Genomic DNA, 21236 nt, shown 5'->3' with positions numbered 1-21236 from the left:
GTGTATCAAATACTTGTTCTCCCCACTGTAAGTCTGTCTGTCTGTGTGTGTAGATACACATAAAACAGTGTGTGTGTGTGTGTGTGTCTACCTGAAGCTGCTGCAGCTCTCTGATGTTGGAGTCACACTGTAGCTGCAGGTCCCTCATCTGGTTCTCGTGTTTCTGGTGCTGATGGAGTCTCTCATTCTTCTGCCTTTTTTCTTCCTGGGCAGCAAACTGGACCACACGTACACACATATGGACAGGGTCAATTACCAGGCCTTGTATTCTTTCTTATTTTGTTCAATAAACAGGATGATACGATAACATTTGGAGAAGGGGTAAAGATTTTCTATTTATAAAAGTAATCATATTTTCAATCAATTCTGCTCAAGCCAAATTGATCTGTGATATTCCTAACCGATACTGTAAATCAGTACATCAGTAGATTTTCATCTTCGAACATAACTTCTGAGTTCTTCAATATTTCACAATCTTTAACAATGAATTATGGTTGCAGCTATTGATTATTCTTATAATTATTCTATGCATAACATATTTAATTGTGTATTAGTGTTGGTTTTTCCAAAGAACAAAAATATAAGCAGAATGTAAATTCAGAATGTAAAGTCCTATATGAAATAGAAGGTCTCAGATATTCTCATATGCGCATATCTGTAATATTATTTCCCATATGAAATCCAAAGTAGGACCAAATTCATTTATGTCAACTGACTGATGTTGTTGTAAACTGAAATACTGTAAAATATTAGAAATTATTTCAGGTTGCGTTTGTATTTTTGTTCAGTATACTAAGAGAAAGATAGAGAAAAACAATATAAATCTGAGGAAAATAGTAAACAAACAAGGTCATAAACCAGTCCTGTTTCCACAAGAAACAGCTAATGAAGTTAAAGCAGCCAATAGATTAATCTATTTGTACCTTGTTTGAATGGACTGGGTCCAAACACAACAATCAACTAACAGATCTTATACATCAGGGCCATCACAATTTGCATGTTATCTGCATGTTATCTTTCTGGGCCAAGTAATGCGTTTCTCCATTTTCATACAGCAGCAGTACAAGTTAAGAAGCGTCCTAGTAATATTTGTGTTCTTACTGGAATGTTTTTGACATGTACAATTGTGTTATTTTTAGTGAACAGCATTCCATATGGTTATCATTATTTCTCATTGAAATTATCCACCACTTTGGATTCCTTTGTCTGTGTTTTGGGTCACTGTGTAGGCTCACTGCTGCCTGCAGGCTCAGAAAAGGAGTGGGAGTTATGCTGACAGTATTGACTGATTTTACTAGACAAATAAGTTGACTAATCGTTGCACCCCTACAATCAATTAAATTAATTTTATAAAACCTTTTCTACATTGTTTCAAAGTTCTCACACAGATCACCAGCCTAGAAACCCCAAAGAGCAAGCAACAACAAGAAATTGACGCACAATGTCTAGGACAAACCTATGAAGAAAACTAGAGAGGAGTTGGCCAGTCCATTTCTGGCCGTGCCGGCTTGAGATAAGAGCACATTAACTTCCTAGACCACGTCAATATCCTTGCATTTAACTCTGATCGGAGATTTATTGCCACTTAGTTTGATCTGATCCAGGATCGGAGGGTCAATTACATGAGGTTTGGATGAAACACAGTTGGATATCTGGCCTAAAGTAATCAAGTTCAGTTGCATCCATGCAGACCTCTACTGTCTGTATTCGTACACTACCTGTTTGATCTTCTCCCTCTCCTGCTCTGGGGTGCCAGGCGCACAGGTAATGCGGAGGCTTTTCTTGAACATGGCCATTCGTGTCTTGGCCTCGCCTCGCTGGATCTTAGGCAGTCGCCCTCTCTCCTGGGCCTGCCTGCTCTTCATGTCCTCGATCAGACGCTGGTTGTAACGCTGCATCTGCTCCATTTCCTAGGTAATATCAATATCACAATATCAATACTTCACCTGGATCAGCCATGAAACGCGCTCAAAACTAAAGCTCAAAAGTCTCTGCACTCATCGCAGATTACTTCCAGGTCGTAATGCGCTCCCGGTCGCCTAAGGACTGATGTACAGAACCAGAGATTGTTCAGTAAGTCCCATAGCATTTTACCTTCTCATGCCTCTTGAGGAGCTGGTGTCTCTGCATGAAGTACTGGTCTTTGAGCTGCTGCTTGAGCAGCTGGTGCTTCTCCTGCAGGTGGCGCTCCTCCAGCTCCCACATGGCTGCCTCTCGAGCTGAGGGAGGAGACAAGAGGTGTAGGACGGTATCTCATGCACACACACAAACGTGCGTATCCAAGCAGCATTGCCAGTAAAGAGCACAATCTTGAGATGGCCAGAATTAAGCCACTCAGGAAATTACATCACTCTGCTGACAACTTCTCCATTTACACTTTTCTTTTCATTATCACATCCTTTGATTGCACTTTTTTTTTGAAGCACTTTAGTGCTTCTCCATTTACAGGGCTGAGAAGGAAATAACTGAAACACCTTACTAGAACTAGCAATAAGGAATATATTTTGAACTTTCATAGAAAAACATTAGAAACGTGCTGTGTGTGGGCCTTTTTAAAAATCATACCCTTTACTAAAATAATTAACCATTAGGGCCTTTAATAAATAACGAGAAGGTTTGGAAAGATAATGATTATTGCTAAAGAGGAAAATATATCCATTCAGGGATTTTCATTGGTGGTCTTTTGGTGGATAGACAGACCTAAAAGGCTCAGTCAACTATTGGTTACGCCTTCAGAATGTCATCAAGGCAGCATTTTGGTGTTACAATAGAATTAACTGCGAGGCTGCGATTGTGCCATTCACTGGCCCTCTTAAACAGGATAGTGTGTCCAAAAATCATATTTCAGTGACAGTCCCCTTACCCAGAGTAGGTCCTTCAGTCATTTTTTAAAACTATGAGAAAGATGAGAAATCCTGTATACCAGGATATAGGCCTGTTGAGTTAAGTGAGATTGTTACAACTCCCTCCCCTGGGGCTTCCCCTGCTGGTGAACCTGGCAAGCTACCTCCCTGGGTGTGACTCCTGCTTCCAGATGACAGAATGTGACAGAGGTGTCATATTAAATGAAAGTTCTGTCTTCATCACTCTGTAGTCTATGAATAGTGGTTTGTACCTTCCTGCCCAGTGCTATACGAATAGCCCTCTATGGTTCTGCAGATCGCTCACCTCTCATGAGCTGTTGTTTGTGGTTGAGGCAGTCTTTCTCGATGGTGGCAATCTCATGTTTGTGTTGCTGGATGATCTTTTTCAGGGCTCCATCCAGTTCCTGCTGCTGTTTCTGTAAAAACTCTTGTTCCTGAGGATGTTTTGAAGCAGGTAGAGAGACAATGGAGAGGGGAAAGGCCGATAGGTGGAGATGATGGTGATGGATGATATAAGGGAGTGAAATACAGAGCGTAGAGAGGGGTAGAGGAATCAAGGGAAAAAAGGGGGCAAGGTAAAGGGGGGTGGGGGGGGTGGAGATGGTACGTTAAAGGGAATGAGTTGAGATATGGAAATTAGTAAAAGACAAAGAGAGAATAGAGAAGGAAAGAGGCAAGCATTAGTGTTTTCATCTAGTGTGCATTACACACCAAGGACAGCCAGAACAGTACAGACTACATGACTATCATAAACACCATGCCACTCCATCAGTAATAGACACCAATACAGGACAGTACTTGTACACAGTAACTTCAATAAATAAGGCCAAGAGAAGTCATGGAAATGAACATTTGAGGAATGGATGAACAGAGAGAGAAACATTTTTACAACACAGTTAATATCCACATTTCCCATATATGACAACATCTAAATTGACATTCACAGACAGAAGAAAGAGTAAATGAAACATCACTATATTTATATTGGGTTCTTTTGGTTGAGATGTACAGTATGTTTGCATTTTAAAAATGAAGTCAGCTGGTTATGCCTTCCTGAGACAACACGGATGAAATAACCTTCAGTGTAAAATTAAGTTTAACAATGATTTTTCTGTGGTATTTCTCATCAGGTTATACATCCAGACTATCTAGAATATTATGCATATTCATTTATTAGGTTGTAAACTTGTAGTTAACACTGGAGTTAGCCAACCCTAACCTCGACTTGCTCTCATCAAAAAACATGGTTTCAAGAATATTAAAAGTTTCAGTTCAGTTTTTTTTGGGTGGGGTAGTATACAGGAAACATGGGTCTTTCTATAAACTCACCTACCAGAGAGCATTTCTTGTAGTGTTTGAATCCGTTACAAAGTCATTAATAACAATTTGGCATTACGGAGTAGATATCAAACGTAAGTCGTAATCTGTTAAAGCTGATGTAAATAGGGTTTTATAAAATACATTAATTTTAATAGCATTCAACAAATCAATTACACATTGAACTTGATGTCAAATCCCGCTATTTAGTATGGAGATCACAGAAATGCATTCACTTCTAGGCCATTGGGAGAATCTCAATGGCATTCTTGCCCTCCCCCTTCTTATCCAATACGTTTTGAGAAAGAAGCCAGAGGAGAGGACATTAGGTTTGAAGGAGTGAATTGAGATTATCACATTGTTTATTCGATTCCACATCATCCTCACAAAACACTTTGGGGGACAGGAGTCAAGGTTTTGATGGCTTGAAGAGTTTCCTGATATTAATGTCATTATTGATTATTATTGCCAATAATTTTTCTTGATACAACCAATTTATTACATTATCGTATTATGATATATATTTTTTTTATGCATCAGGAATGTTTAGCACGGCTATAAATTATATAAGTTGATTAAATCCCAAACAGACTGGGCTAACATTAATTACATGTATGTGTTTCAATGTTTCTACGTGGGACTATGGCCATATTCTCTGTGTATTCATGCTACAATATTTTCTTTTAAAAGTATATCAAATCACTTTACCCTGAAGTTACACCGTGGCCCATTTATTTATAGAAAGACCCATCCACAGTAATGTTACGCGGCAGAAGAAACCCACTGCACCAACACAGCGACAACACGGCAACACATCAGCACCCTCCTGCTCACATGTGCCGCCTCGCATTGTCCATGACAGGCACATGTGACCAGGAAGCAGACAGAGATTGGAGGGGAGTGACAACTTACATCCTGCATCTGAGCGTTGAAGAGAGCACATGAGGACAACTGAAAAGACTGTATCATAACCTGGGCCACCCCCTGTTGAGGAGAGCACACAGCGCACTCATCCAGATCAGGGCCATAGGCTGAGGAACACACACACGCACGCACACACGTGCACACACACACACACACACACACTCTACCGAACACACTGCGGATTTAGATAGACAGTCAATCGCCAAGACACAGTCTTAGAAACACCACACCACACACAGAAACGCACACTCCAAAACACTCCTTCAGTCTACACAAGAAGTCCAAGGAACAAACTCGTGCATACTTTCACACTCACACAGAGACTCTGCCTCAAGGTCTAAACCTTATCTAGTTTAGATATAGACGGTTTAAAGCAAGATTGAGGCAAATGGTTGGAGAAAAATGTCAATTAATGATGTTATTCATGTGCATAAAGAATACTAGACCTCCTTCTCATGCATGGTCATATGGAGTGGTCATTGCCACTGGTCTTTAAACTAAGCCTGGGTCTCCCAGACATCCCATCCATCTGATCTATTGCAGAACTAAAACAGCTGACCCAACTTGTCCACTAATCAGTGTGCCGTAGCTTTACTGAATCAGGTGAGCTAGTTCAGATGTAAACTGAAAAGTCTGGGATTTTCCAGGTAGTGGTCTGAGAACCACAGGCCTGTGCTCCATGCTTTATTAGTCTTTTCTATTCCAGCGAAACATATGCCAGTGTGTTAGACGTCCATGCTATCTTTCTGATTGCATCCTTACTTAATGGTTGGGGGAAAAGACTGAGCAAACTAACTCCTGAAAATAAACGAGGGTACAAGTAACAAAAAGAGAGTGCAGATCCTCATTGAGTGATCCGAAGTATTTGTAGAGAGATGTATTCTGGGGATAAGAGAGTGGGTTAGGGACGTATGCGTGCATGTGTGTGAGACGGAGACCCAGTGGAGATTTACCTCTGCAGTCTGAATGAGAGAAAGGTCTTCCTTTAAGCGTTTCAAGAGTTCTCTCCTCATGAATTTGGGTGACTGTTCAACTTCCTGTTTCACCTATAGTGTGGGAAAACTGGGAGTTTTCTGGACAGCTATGTTTTATGCTGTAATAACTAGAAGAAAGCCAGGCTTTTTTTTTTTGGTATCCACAAACCCGAGTTTGATTATTAAACAAATTTGATTATTATATCTCCAAGGGGTCAGTGTTTGATTAAATGAGGAAATGTTTAGCATTTGATTAGTATTATTGTTCACAAAACCTTAAATTTTGTACCTGTATAATTATATCAGCATGCAGTGTTAAAATAGAAAAATACATTTAAAGAATCCCAGGTTTTATCTCCTCACCATGCAAGAGTGTTAGAGAGGGTCAGATCTGAAGTCATGAATTGCACAATACACAGTGATCACTAAGCAGATGCACATTACGAATCCAGTCTAGTTTTAATGACAGACATCTAAGGCAGTTCTGTTGAGACATGGCACAAAGATAATTGTCATAGGTTTTCTCCAAAGCACATTTAATTGGTCAGACCATTCTTTTGGGATATCAAGGTATTTTAATGTGCATCAACCTTTGGATCACTGGGCAGTAAGGAAATCCCCAACAGGAGAACGCCTAAACTGCTAAGATAACTTCAAACAGCCACTGAAGTGTTAAATCAAAGATGGAATCCTCAGAGCCTTTAACCATATCAGGATCACCCATAGTTCATCCCATCATCAATCCCAAATCACACACACTCACACAAGATACTTGGTTGGTTACTTACATAGAAATACAATACAGTCAAATACATTTGGGGAATTATATATAACTTAGATTATATATCTGAATAGAAATATAATACAGAATGTAATTTTACTATATATTAAACAACAATGCCAAAATAAATATGATTTTAAAGATTGTTAATTGAGCAGTTGAGCTGTGAGAACAGTTAGGCCTGTCAGATTGCCATGCATGTATCATACAAATAGTAACACCACCAGAGAGTAAGTTAGGCTTGGCCTCAAGAATTTCCCAAGCACACTTCAGCAACTTGACAGAATACTTAAAGCTTCCCGGATAGCGAATTAAGTTATGAGCAGCATAAACTGTAGTTACAGTCCAACTACATTGCTTGACCTCCAGTCAAAACAATTATGCATAGTATAGAAATGCACAGTATAGAACTTGGCATAAGAAGCCAACATGTTTACAATGCAAGTGGCATGAAATAAAAAACTGAAATACTTCAGCACCCTTGTCCCTCGGAATGAAGCATTGCATATCAAAGCTGATGAGTAGAGAATCACCATAGTAAGCAAGAAGAAAAAGTAAGAAAAAAGCATGGTAACACCTAACATCACAGTAAGAAAAAGGCATGGTAACATCTAGTAAAATGTGTTTAAAACTTAGAATTAGTATGTAAGGTATCAACAGCTAAGCAAAAGGAGTTTATTTTGATATCAGCACACCAGCTCATGTAAACGACACCCAGTCCTTCACAGTACCATGCATTGTACATTCATGACAAAGAGTTTGATGCTTTGAACATGCATAGCCCGACATGACACATGGTGCCTCCTTACCTCCTTCTTGCGGTTCTTGAGCATGTTCTGGAACTTGGAGAGCTCCTTGTCCTGCTCTGCTTTGATGCGTTTGGCCTCATCCCTCAGCCGGTTGGTGTGGTCCTGCTCCAGACGTTCAATGGTCTGCTTCTGTTTCTTCTCCAGGTTCTCCACCTCCTGGTCGTACTGACGCTTCTTACCCTGAAGGGAACACAACAGATGGGATTAAGATCATGCTTTCCGTTCCATGTTGTTTGATGCCTTGCACCAAGAATTGTTTTTATTTTTAAAGTGCCCTCCAGAAAGATTGTCACCCATGATAATGAGTAAGAAAGGTATACAAAAATGCAATTGCTGTTTATTAGCCTTATATTATTCTCAAAATATAAAATAAATCCAACCTATAATTGAGGAAAATGTTTTGCGACAAAACTAGTTTCAAGTACCAGGAGATTTTACTGCAAAATCTGGCTGAACAATGGAGCATGGAATGGAAAGAAGAGAAACATTGTACTGTCCCAGTGTTTACAGATGGTAATGTATTAATGTAGGATAACAACCCATTGATATGAATTATTTGGTTTCCAAAGAGACATCCCTAGAAAACAACAACAACACAAACACAGATAGATCCAGTATCATGGATGACTCACGCTCATCTCTTGCTCGAAGCGGCGGTAGATCTGTTCTCTCTGCTGCTGCAGCTTGTTGCTGAGCTCCTGATGGGCTCTCTGCTCCTCCTTCTGCAGGAGACGCAGCTCTCGCAGCTCCTGGCGCCTGAGAACACATACAGCAACAGTTATTGGAACTCAGCACATTTCCACCTACAACAAATGACCTGTACAACATGCTATTCAAGAAGATATGGAATCTTTCCATAGATGGGTAAGGTCCCCAATTAAAATATGAATCAAAACAAAAATGGAGTTAAAATGAAATGAATCCAGCTCTCAGAGCAGAGGATGACAAAGCGGGTAATTCATGGGCAGAGAACAGAAAAATCACAGATAAACATGGAACACCTATAACTGGCATTTCAAACTCCCGAAACAGGGTTCCCAAGTGACACAGTGGTCTGGCAAAGTTAATCATTCTCAAACCTATCCTCAGGGACTGGCACTCATTTCTGTAATAGCCCTAAATCAACTGGTTAGACTCACCTTAACAAGAAAGTGATCATTAGTTTTCAAGGTGACTCAGGTGCGCCTGCTATGAAAAAGCCCAAAAACTTGGAATGACTGCCAGTCCCTGGCGAGAGGTTCGACCCCACCTGGTCTTAGTTACTGCCCTCAAAATACAGCTGCATCATTGTGGGCAAAAGTTCAAATCCTGGTTGCGGATTTACAGTGTCAGAGGGTCTCACAGATCTGGAAAAATGGTCTCATCGCTGTCCCGGAGGAATGAGAAGTATGTCAGGCAAAACTACCTTGTGTTGATACGCTCTAGCGCCTCTGTGTGGTAGGCCAGACACCAACAAGCTCAAATGTGGTTGTTGGCCAGAGAATGCGCTCTCCGCCAAGCACCCATCTGCTGTCGAATACTTAGTGGTTCAGCAAAAAAGGGTGATGAGAAGCTGGCTTATAAATGGCTTAGCGAGATGTGCAGAGGACACATGTCAATCTCCCTGGGGAGATGATTCAATAAGGACAGGACATGATAGTGTATAAGAACATCACAGAAATTTGAGGGGGGAAAAACAGGGAAAACACTAAACACATCATTGAATAAATAAAATAAAAAACTCACGGAGTCAATCACACAAATTCTACCAATCATAATTGTTCATTAATCCTAATTAGTAAAAGCCAGGTGTGAGGAGCTAATGTGAAGGAAAGGAATCGTGGGCACTCAAGGAGCCAGAGGGAGGCCAGCAGGAGGGGTTAATAGGGTGTAGATATTTTCACTCACCTGTTTACACTAATGGCTGACTTGTCACTACACTACTTAAGCAACCCCAAGCTGGAGTTTCTTTCTGTATGGATCAGCTACGGGGAGGGAACCTTATTACGTGCTACAGGGAGATGCGTACCCTCTTTAGATGGACTGAAATGCAACTTGTGCTAAACTGTCTGGAGTATCGCCTAGTTTTTGCTAATCCCATGGTTTTTGTAAATTCCCTCCCATAGATTTATTAAACAGTGCGGTGTAGCTTAGAAATAGCAAATTGCTGTTTACAAGAATTTTTTGGCTGTTATGGTTTAAGACCCAAAGGTTTTTCTGTTAACCTGCGCTGCTGTTTGCCTTTATTTGGAACAAGTCTCCTCAACACAACCTGAGAACGTTCTTTTTGTCATATTTTCAACCGTCCCACATTGTTTATTTTCGGGGTAAAAGTCAACCCATTACAATAGGTTAATGGAGACTCATTTTGGCTGTGCTATGAAATGGGTCAGATGCCATATTTAGCCACAGCAGACAGGAGACCTACCTCAGGAATCTCATCTCCTCACTCTTGGTGTCGTTATCGGTGACTATCTTTGACGTGGTCACACTGACCTCCACTCCGTCCACCATGAACTTACGAGTCTTCTTAAGAGTCTTCTTCTGTCGTCTTGTGTCCTGCAGAGAGAAATACATTTTAATTTATAACCTGAAGTGGGAAAATTATTGCCTCTAAATTGCAGTTTAATTGGACAGATGTGAATTAACACTGGACTAATTTGTACTCACTGGCTAACGTTTGCCTTGAAAATATTACCTGTATGGACATAGATCCGGCCTCTGCCTTTCTGGAAAGGAAACTCGAAATGGACAGGTTGAGGTCCATACTGTTGTTATCGGCTGCAGAACTGCTTCCAGAGTCAGAGTCTTTCCCCACATCTTGCTTTGACACAGGAGTGCTTTCCTGGTCAGTTTTTGATTCCATTTCACTCTCAGGAACAGAGTTATCTTCTTCGGGTGAAGCTTCCTCATCTGGAGTATTCTTCTCCCTTTCCTCTGTCACTCCCCCCTCAATCACCACAGGGTTCACGTTATTTTCCTCACCTGGTCCATTTATTGACTCAGGTTCTTGTGGTTGGGTTGACTTTTCTTTGTCTGAATCGGGCAGTGGCTGCTGTATTTCCTCCTTTAAGGTCTCGGTGGTGTTCTCCTGGGGCTCCTCACTGGGCTCTTCGCTCTGGGTTTCAGTATCTATAGGCACCTCTGTGTTGCCCTCATCTGCATCGTCCTTAGAAGCTGTGTTGAAATGTAATTCCGTCTTTCTGTCTTTGTCTCCATTAGCACTGGCATCTGTGGTTATATTGGCAGCACCATTAGTGTCTGTTTGAACCTCTTTGGTCATCTCATCTGTGAGTGCTTCCCTTTCAGTCTCCTTCTCTTCTGGTTTAGCATTGATCTCTGTCAATACAGAGCCAGGTTCATCTGAAGGACATTCAGGTCGGTCCAGTAAATCTGTGAATTCAACGGGGGGCTGGTGAATGACTTCTAATTCTCGTGTAATTGTGTCTTTGTCCACCTCCTCTTCTTTCTGCTCCTCCTGTACTTCTCCTTTCCCCTGCGAGACTCCTTGTTGAGTCCCGTCCAGCGCTTTCTCCTCTTCCCCGGTCTCTTCACTGACGAACACAGTCTCCTGTGAATCAGGAATCTTCTCAGGGTGTCCTGCAAGGCTTTGCTCAGGTGTGGGCTCCGTTGGCACCACCTGTCCAATGGTTAATTCCTCTTCACTGGCATCAGAAATCTCACTCAGTTTCTCAGCCGCAACCCTGTCCCCCTCGCTGGACCCCAGGACCTCATCAGACTCCTTATCGGCAGTCTTGCCAGCCTTGTCCTCTGCAGTCTCAGGCTCGGTCTTCTCTGTGACTGAGTCCAGCGTTGAGGTGGTCTGTGAGAGGGTCTCATCGTCAGAGCTGGCCATGCTGACATCGGACGGTGCTCGCTGATGTTCAGGCACCAGCTTGGCACACACAGGAAAAACACAGTTCCATCAACGTTGTTGGGCTTTCATTCCTTTTACTTTATTGACGGACAATACCATAAGAGCTTTCGAAAATAGTGCAGTTTGATACATACCAGAGTTGCATCCATCTCTTCTTCTTCCTCTTCCTCTTTGCCTTCTTCAATCTCCTCTAAGACTTCTGCATTTGCTTCAGCGATCAATTCTCTCAGAGGTTTGTTGTCAACCACATTGCTAACAAATGGATGCTGAATGGAAACACAATGTCCGGAAACACAATGATATGTACCTAACACAGGGCATACTGTAAACATCTGCACATATTTAAATGCACTGTCAGGGTGGGGTATTCAAGGTGATTGGTAAGTGCAAGCAACAATAAAGACGTAATGAATACTTGAAAACAATAAAGCAAGTTTTACTTGCAGGTTCTACTTGTAGCTCTGTAGTTTCTGATACACGTTAAATGTCTCACCTGTAAGAGCTGAACTGTGCCCCACCTACGGTCCACATTCTTATCCAGCGCCTTCCTCAGAAAGTCACTGAATTCTAATGACCTGTCAAACACAGGGGGACAATTCTTTCAGAATACAACGATTTTATTCGAGGTAGTTTCTATGACACCAGTCCTGATTCAATAAAACACCAGTTTCTCTCTGCAAAATCACTCAATAACCTCACCAGCGTGAAGGCTGCATTAGAGTGGGTGGATCGGCCTTGGCAATTTTCAGCAGGACTCTCATGGGGTTCATCTCGTGGTTGGGAGGTTCGATCTGAGCCAGCTCAATAAGTGTGACCCCCAGAGACCAAATGTCAGCTTTGTAGTCGTACGGACGGTCCTTCGACGTCTCACACATCACCACCTCCGGGGCCATCCTGGAGGGCCAGAGAAGGCAGACGTTGTGTGTGTGCTTGAAAGTGGAGTGAGTGCAAAAGTAAATGAATTCCCATGTTCCATCAGTTGGTGTGTGAGTGGGTGAAAACAGGAATGTATAATTGTGTAAACTGGGTATTTCGCTGCTGCAAGACAAGTTGTGAGTCCTTGACAATGAAAAACACCACATAAAAGCTTTGTTAACTCACCAATATGGAGTACCAATGAAAGAATCTCTTCTCTGTAAAGTATTGGTATTCTTAGCCGATACACCAAAGTCAGCTGAAAAGGGAAATTGATTCGGAATACAGTCATTTGGCAGTTTGGTGGAGAGGGAGAATGATTGAGAGACATTTAACCAGCCTACAGATGGCTGGGTAAACCATTTGATGCTCATTTGGCATTCTTGTTTACATACAAGTACTTTAACAGATGCTCTTATTCTGAGCAACTAAGAACATCTAATTACAAACATCTGCTATTCCACAGGATTGGAAAGCAACTGCAGTCACCTAAAATGGGGCGACAGGCTAGTTTTGGAATGCCCAGTCAAAAAGAATGAATTTGCCATTTTGAGTCCCACAATATTATACACAATACATTTGGCCAACCCTCACAACCTAACTCAGAGGACTGTCTAGCCTGGATTGAACACTATTTCTCTGACCGTGTAGAATGTGTCAAATCGAAAGGCCTGCGGTCATCTACACCTCCGGCCGCTTCTATGTGTATTCCTCTAGGTTTGATTCTTGGGCCAACCCTATTCTTGATGAATATAAATAATGTTGTACTTGCTGCTGATAACGTCTTCATTAACCGTTAGGCCCACAACACTATCCTGTATAGAACAGCACCCTCACTGAATTCCGTGCTGTCCACCCAACAATATTCCTTTAATAACATCCGACATGTCTTCTGTGACCTCTACCTGCTCCTTAAAATGAAAAGAATTAAACATATGCAGGCCCTCTAGACACACAACAACACTCAACAACACCCAGCAAAAAAAAGTTTCTTTTAGTTAAATGGCTCCTCTTCCTCAGGTCATTCATTAACATTTAGTATTCCAATGGTAGCCTGCCTATCCATAGATACTTCCCTCTCGTCATTAGTTTCAGTTAGCCGCCTCCAATGACTGGAATGAATGAACTATATGAGCTGATATATTGGTAATACACGTTCTGAATTTGAGAGACATACAGTGGATATAGAAAGTCCACACACCCCTGTTAAAATGCCAGCTTTTTGTGATGTAAAAGAATGAGACAAAGATAAATCATGCCAGAACTTTGTTACCACTTTGAATGCGATCTATAATGTGAACAATTCAATAGAAAAAAATACTGAAATCTTCGTGGGGGAAAAATGAAAAATAAAAACCTTACAATAACCTGGTTGTATAAATGTTTTATATCCACTGTAGCTGTATACTCCATGTGTCTTGCTGTATATTGTGTAAGAAATGTTTTTAATCAACTTACGTGGTGAAACAAATGTTAGCTTAGGGAACATTTACAGGCTATTCCTATCTGACATAACCTTACCAAGTTTGATGTCTCCCTCCTGTGAAAGTAGGATGTTCCCAGCTTTTAGGTCTCTGTGGATGACCTTCATCTCATGGAGGTAGGCCAGGGCCTCTAATGTCTGCCTGCACACCACCTGGATCTGAGGCTCTGTCAGCGGCCTCTCCAGCTCTGCAGAGGCATACAAAAACCACATCCATTCATTTAGTTTACCACGAATCTTTACTCACGGTTCTTTCAACCTGTCATTTTCTTAACAACACGATGAACTGCGTCCATTATAGTACATGGTAAACTCAAACTGGACATAACAATTTGGAGTGATGGAACTGCAACCCTTAGCAACTGCAAAATAACACTGCCCCACCCTCCCTCTCCAAGCTGGTCATGACTGACCCAGCAGCAGGGAAGAGTGAGACACCATCGTCAAACAGAAGACGTCACGACATATTCCCACTTTATAACACCACCTCCTACAGCACATACTTTCATGCTTAACTGAAGGGCAGCAGCCAAAATATTAACTCACTAAACCCGAAGTCATTCTGCTTTTATTAATAGCTGATTTGAATTGTGATCCACAGCTCCAGAAAAGATTAAGAGACCACAGCAACTTTTTCTTTCCTTTCCAAAAAAGTTGAAAAGGAAGGTTTTGAGTGAGGAACAGAAGGGTTAAAATTAAAAGACCACTGCAAATTGAACGCTTCTGTTCCTCACTCAAAACTTTCCATTTCAACTTTTTAGGAAAGGAATGAAAAAGGTGCAGTGGTCTATACATTTTTTCTGGAGCTGTATGTTCTAAACACAGAATGTACTTTAGACCTGAAGTGAGTCATAGTTTGCCCACAAAGAAATGTGGTACAATAAAATGAAAGTATGCTACTAAAAATGGAGGATAAGTAGTCATCTCAAAACCTCACAGTGTAAAGGCTGACAGACACATCTGACAGACATAGTTCATTGAATCAGTATATCCCTGAACAAATGGTGGGTGGTTCTTAAAATGTCTAAATAACAAAAAGGGAATTAAAACTGAAATAATCTAGAAATGGCAGCTATGGGCAATTTTTTAAGAACAGGTGAATTCCTATTATTTTCATGCATTCCTTTTTTACTGACTTTGTATTCATTTAAAATACTCACCCAACATAACTGCATCGACTGCCCCTCCTGCACAGAACTCAATCAGAATCTGAGAGAAAAGTAGCATACACAGTGTTATGTGCGTTCCAGGGTTAGACTCAAATCTTGAGATATCAGAGTTGCTATGGAGAGGTTGACTTCACTTGAGGTCAAATTATTTGAGCGAGAGACCCTAAACCTATCCCTAGAGGGGCACACTTATCATTTCATTTCACTAGGCAATTCGAGGAGTGGATTTCACACTGAGTGCTTAACTTCAAAACATCTGCTTGTTTCTGAGATGTATAGATCACAATATATGGTCTATACCTGGCCTGTAGGTTTTTCAGCCATGGGTGACACACAATGGAATGTGCATATGCTACATCCGGTTTTGAAAGTGTGGAGACTGTGGATAGCAACCCTTCCACATCTTCCTGTAATTTGTATTACGGGAAGATGTGGGGCTTTTGAGCTCTGCTTCAGTGTTCTTCCAAACAGTGGGGGTCCTTTAAGCAGCCATAACTCTAGCAAACATCCCATCTTATCATCTGCATTACAATAACTCATGTTATTGAGCTGCATCTCATTTTATTATAGACTTATACTGGTCTGGTAAGTGCACCAGGCCACTGGTGAAACAGCCTAGTGTATGACAGTGTCATGAACTAATGTGTTATGAGCTATACTCTCACACAATACATGTAGCTTAGTTAGGACATGTCAGTCAGCAGCTAAAGGTATCTAATGACACCAAAATCAAAAAAAAGAAACACCAAACAATGGCCATTCAGCAAGTTAAACAATAAAGACGGAAAGAGTTTCGAATTCTATGATGTTAATTACATCAATGGAAGGCTAACAGTTAAAAAAACATTTACAAGTGTAAACCAAATTACTAGTGTTATTATGATACAACTATTTTTTAACTCCTGTATTGCTTTCAACGCCTTAAAGAGTACCTAGTCACTACATACAAGCTGACATATTTCTGTCAGAACATATATAAAGTATATAATGAATACAGGTTGAATGGAATGTTTTCACACACCAAGTTAATGCCTGATAAATTTAAAAGTAGAAGCCACACATGAATTCCTCTCAGAACTTGACCAGTGGGACACACATGCCATTCTGCCTCTAAATTATTCAACCGCACTTTCTCTGGCCCAGGGAAGCGGTCCATTATGTTCCCATGGCTGTAGCCCCACAGTGGGGATCACCTGATAGCGCCTGAATGTGAACAGGGGTCACATAGCGGACTATAAACTGTTGGTATCCCACGTGAAGTTTGGGCTTCCAAAGAGAATAGGGGATAATTGACAAAAGGCGAGGTGAAATTTGTGAAACCCCATGGTTAAAGCCCTCGTTTGTGTACAAATGATGACTATCGTTATGTTTGGCTTGTGTAATGTGTGTGACATGACGCGTGTGGATCCATATTTCTCAAGTATGGGACGCTGCACTGTTCACCCCCACCTCAGCAGGACGAGGAGAATTCACACTAACGTGTCAGCTGTGTGAGCTGTAAACACTTATTGTGCTCCGGTTTTCCACATCTGATGAATCAAACTAATTGGTACGCTACTTACCCACAGTTTGCTTTCATAATAAAAGGCATCCAGCAGTTTGACTATGTAATGGTGATCGCAGGAAGCCAGAATGTCAATCTCCACCATGTAATCCTCCAGTTCCTCTTCTGTCTTTGTGTCAATCACCTTGGCAGCAGCCATGATTCCAGTATGCTTGTTTTGGGCCTGAAACAACCAAAGAGAACGACACACTCAGAAAAGGTATGGGTAGCACAACATTCAGAGTAGTACCTTTAAGGGCCTTTAGAGTTTGTGGCACCGAAAAATACCCCAACAAATGCACTTAAAAGAACCCTGTTAGAGTTGAATTTAATTGAAATAACAAAAGAGCTGCTTTCAGTACATTTTTATATTTAGACACTTTATAAATATTACACACATAGGACAAAAGTACCTTTCCACAGAATTGGGAATCTACTCTATTCCTGAAATGTTTACCTGCAGGACTTGGGGCTTTTCTGTGAATTTGCATCGTATAATGATGTTCACTGACAATTAAATCACTGTTTCTATTTTATTGTAATCTGATTAGTATGAATAATATTAACAGTAATACTCCTAGTTTCAATTTAAAGACCTCTGTTTTAGAAGGAAATGTCTGAATGTTTTCTTAGAACAAGAAGCACCATGCAATCAAATTCCCATTGCAGATGAACAGCAGTGGTAAATGTGAACACATGAATCAACTACAGCATTCAAGAAAAAGCCACTGGCATTTACGACATGCAGCATTGAGCAGTTTATGGTAACACAGCTAAAACAGATTTTCAGAAGTCATATTTTTCTGTAGAAGTATTTATACAGACACAAATGCATAGGAAAGGGCATTCTATTTGGATGACAAACAGGACAAATTCCCATCTGCGGTTAAGACAATTACAATGTTGAGTTGTGGAGAAAATGTGTCCTATTTTGTTGTAAACTATATCCACTAGCCCCTCTCAAAGTTGACAGTGACCATGAAAATGAACAGGTAAAACTATTACCATATTCCCAAGAATGTAACTCAGATCAAGATATGAGAGAAGTAAGTAAAAGTGTGATTCAGTGGAGATTTTTTATCAATGGCTTTAGGAACCATTAACAGATAACAATGTACACTGTTCAAAGCTTTTCCTTTGGCGGCTTGCAACGGGATTTCAATGGAATACTGACAAGTTCTTTCAATCTCCCCTTCCTCTTTTCATTGTAGAGGTATTTTGAGCTACGGTTCAGTCTTCATATTTATGGAAACAGAACCAATCAGTGAAGTTCAGGAAAAAGAGGGTGGGAGTGCCAGTGAGGCAGGCCGTTTTTGTGTGTCAGACTTTATATTTCCACACTGTCACACCCTCTTTTTCTTTGTACCAGCTGTACAGACCCTGCAGTTAAGCGGCTACCCACTCAACACAAGGTCATACCAGTGACACAGGCTACTTATTTAAAGGATTCTATGACCTCAGATTTACTGTCCATCAGCCTCTTTAAGGTTTATATCCAAGAAACAGACGACTGACTTTTAGTAAAGCAGATCCTAAACACGTGCAGCGACGAACAGAAGTCAAACACAGGTCCAAGCAATTAGAAGGAAGGCATGCCTCTCTCAAACTAACAATGGGAAAGTAACTTAGCTTTGTGATCACGAATGTGCTGTGTCATTTCGTCACGCCCAGCACAGCAGCTGTGCTCCACCAACAGTCATGGTGTAAGAACTGTGCTCAGAACTGTGACTAAGGCTGAATGCCTGCTCTCACCCCCTCCCAGAACCAGCCAACTGATTCACCCACTGCAGCCGGCTCTACACCACCATACCTCAGCGTGACACACCCACCACAAGGCTGTGAAACAACACACGGAATATGAAGGCACAATGATGGTTCTTGGCCTTACATTTAGGGACACGTTGAAGGCACTGACTGAGATGGCTAGACAAACAGGTTTGTCAAACTTCGGAAAACCTGATGCCAAACAACTGGTGAAAGTGGTGATTGATCATGGCAAACCAGAGTTTGCAGCTGGTAAACAGAAATCTTTGATTTTAATATGAATGTTTTCTAGCTGTAGTGGACAGTGACACGGACATTGACTTCATTCTATCAATTACCAAGAAGCTAAGCAGTTCATGCATTTTCCTCACTGTCTCCCTGCTTCAGTCTTGCAATGTCCAGTGTATTCGTACAAAAACTCTTGTACGTTTTTAAGTGATCATTATGTTGGAAAGTTTTGCTGAACCTGGAAACCCTGCCCTCCTTGCAGTTCTGTTTTGCTTGTTGCCACAGCTACCTGGTAAACACAGATTTAAGATAGAAGCTAAATCTTTACAAGGATTAACATGGTATATTCCTAACTTCTAAAGTGATAATGGAGTTTGTTTAAGAGGTTTTACAATTAGATAACTACTTCACATGCTGATATTGACCCTGCCTGTGTAGAGAGAGCACTGCATTGAGTTCTCAGTGCAAACTTACTATAACCGTGAAATGCAGAACAATATCACTATTTATAAACAGTTCCTGTCTTATATTAGCATTACTAAACAATCTATATCAGCCATTTTTGGTTTTAGGTGGATTACGCCTGTAACGTTTGTATCGCATCTGTATCACATTTTGGAGAGGTCTAGGCACAAGGCATACATGCTCTGCTTCTGTTTGCCGATAAATTCCTCAATTCACTATTTCTGCAGACATCTTTCATCTAATTTACGAGAAGATATTTAAAAAAGTTGTTGAGAGAACTAGGTTCACATAAAAAATGTATAGTTAAACAAAAAACTACTTTGGAGACAAGGACTACAATACTTTGTTTTTATTCTAGTAGTTGTTTTTATTCTATTGTATTTTTAATATTTTTCTTTTTCTTTGTAGGGCACACCGAATTGCTTCTATGTATGAACTGTGCTATATAAATACACTTGCTTGCTTGATAATAATTCCCACTGAACAATTTACAAAAACACAGTTTAAGAACATTGCAGATGCAAAGTTTGGGAACAGAATGACTTTCACAAACAACTTTGGTGTGCACTGTATGCTGGTGCTGACAACGTACTTAACATAGTATCACGGTTTCTGCACTGCTGGGGAATCTGACCGATAAGGCCTCCTTATCTAGGGAAGTCTTCAACTACAGTATATCCAGTTTCCTAGGTTTTAGTGCTTGCTAGCAATACTTATTAACCTTATCTACACATTCTGCAAAAAGCTCTGCTCTGGTGACTAAATTAGTTGGATTGTATAGCACCTTTTTATCAACTGAGGTACTCAAAGTGCTTTACAAATAATGGGTGAAACTCCCCATGCACCTCACTACCATGTACCATCCACCTGATTGGTGCTTTACAGGTTAAAACTAGAACAATCACCAAACATAAGCTGAGGTAGAGACGTGTGAAGTTATATATGCCAATTTTGAATTAGTGGAATGACTAAGTGGCCTTATTAAGAATAAGGTTAATAATTCAGCCAGGACACTGAGGTTAACACCCCTATTCTTGTCATATTCAATGTCATTTATAGAATGGCTGTGAGATGTACTGTTTAGGCTAGCAATATCAGCAATATTTAATGTTGACATAGCTTAGTTTTGAATGCTACGGGTAAATAAAAATGACAAGATGGACTGGGCCAGCATAAACTGAACTTGAGACATGTTGTTGATAAGAGTTGAGTTCTGGCACAGTGTAGCTTCCTGTGTAAACTTATAACCTCAAATATCACAAGTCACAGTCTTGAGCTTTTGTTAATTGCAATTACATTTAAATGTAATATAATAAAACAGTTATTACCTTGTACACTTTCCCAAAGGCCCCATCTCCCAGTTCCCCAATAATCTCCCAGATTTCCTCAGGGTTCTCGTCTCTGTGCACATGTTCATACTGTTTCTTTTTCTTATCTGACCCCAATTTGAAGATTTTACGAAAATTAAAGAATGAAGACATTTTCAATGATTTTCGTCAGTGTTCTCCAACACAAAATACAAAATACCAAATAACGTCAAAGTGGCTATCAGGCAGAATTTGGGCAGCTAGCTCATTCCACTATAAAGACAAATTCAGATTATTGTAATGAGCCCAATAAGACTCACTACCCACAATTACACGATCTGAAACATCAATCGCGCATAACAGTAACATACAGAGATACAATGTAACAGTTCACGTAAGTCATTAGTCACATTTGATCAAGGAAATTTCCCGAGTGGGGTGGGCTTGGAATGGTTACTTCCCAAACGAAGACGACAATCCTTCGATAATGCAACAACCGGATGAATAAATTGATATCAGAGTATCAGCATCCGCCTGAAGTTAGCAGTAGCAGTTTCATGCAACTACTCCCTTCGAAGACATGATCAAACGCGAGTCACGTCACGGCTCAACAACGCCTGGCTTATTATTAGGAAACTCCTCGGTCTTCACAGGAACCAAAAAATGTATGCGATAATGAAAAGTTTTTTAGCGTTGAAGCTCCAAGAGTCAGTTGTCCCCTATGGTGTTACGGCCATTTATTCGAATTCCATTTCCTGCCGATTGGTTTATAATAGTGGTTATTAGCGAACCAACTTCAGAATTGATGATAGCACGTTTTCTGTACGTGTAAGAAGT

General features: G+C 40.7%; 1 protein-coding gene across 3 annotated transcripts in view; it reads right to left on the bottom strand.

The window, feature by feature from the left end:
* slka (STE20-like kinase a) overlaps window positions 1-21236 on the bottom strand; it is a 27334-nt gene extending 6098 nt beyond the window's left edge. Inside the window, exons 1-17 of one of the 3 annotated variants that reach the window (XM_010870125.5) lie at window positions 20421-21236; window positions 16655-16819; window positions 15084-15132; window positions 13962-14111; window positions 12627-12699; window positions 12225-12419; window positions 12019-12100; window positions 11660-11791; window positions 10347-11543; window positions 10077-10207; window positions 8302-8425; window positions 7670-7849; window positions 6059-6151; window positions 3169-3298; window positions 2095-2219; window positions 1719-1910; window positions 92-217 (exon numbers count right to left, since the gene is read on the bottom strand). In XM_010870125.5, coding sequence (XP_010868427.2) covers window positions 92-217; window positions 1719-1910; window positions 2095-2219; window positions 3169-3298; window positions 6059-6151; window positions 7670-7849; window positions 8302-8425; window positions 10077-10207; window positions 10347-11543; window positions 11660-11791; window positions 12019-12100; window positions 12225-12419; window positions 12627-12699; window positions 13962-14111; window positions 15084-15132; window positions 16655-16819; window positions 20421-20573 — 3297 coding nt within the window. In that variant the 5' untranslated portion in view covers window positions 20574-21236. Of the gene's footprint in view, window positions 1-91; window positions 218-1718; window positions 1911-2094; window positions 2220-3168; window positions 3299-5093; window positions 5166-6058; window positions 6152-7669; window positions 7850-8301; window positions 8426-10076; window positions 10208-10346; window positions 11544-11659; window positions 11792-12018; window positions 12101-12224; window positions 12420-12626; window positions 12700-13961; window positions 14112-15083; window positions 15133-16654; window positions 16820-20420 lie in introns of all 3 variants that reach the window. The other 2 variants (XM_010870126.5, XM_010870127.5) reach the window with 2 other exon arrangements.

This window comes from Esox lucius, chromosome 6 (genome assembly GCF_011004845.1).
Source record: "Esox lucius isolate fEsoLuc1 chromosome 6, fEsoLuc1.pri, whole genome shotgun sequence".
NCBI lineage: Eukaryota > Metazoa > Chordata > Actinopteri > Esociformes > Esocidae > Esox > Esox lucius.
The sequence above is the reverse complement of the archived record's forward strand: the minus strand, read 5'-3'. Positions and strand labels throughout refer to the sequence as shown.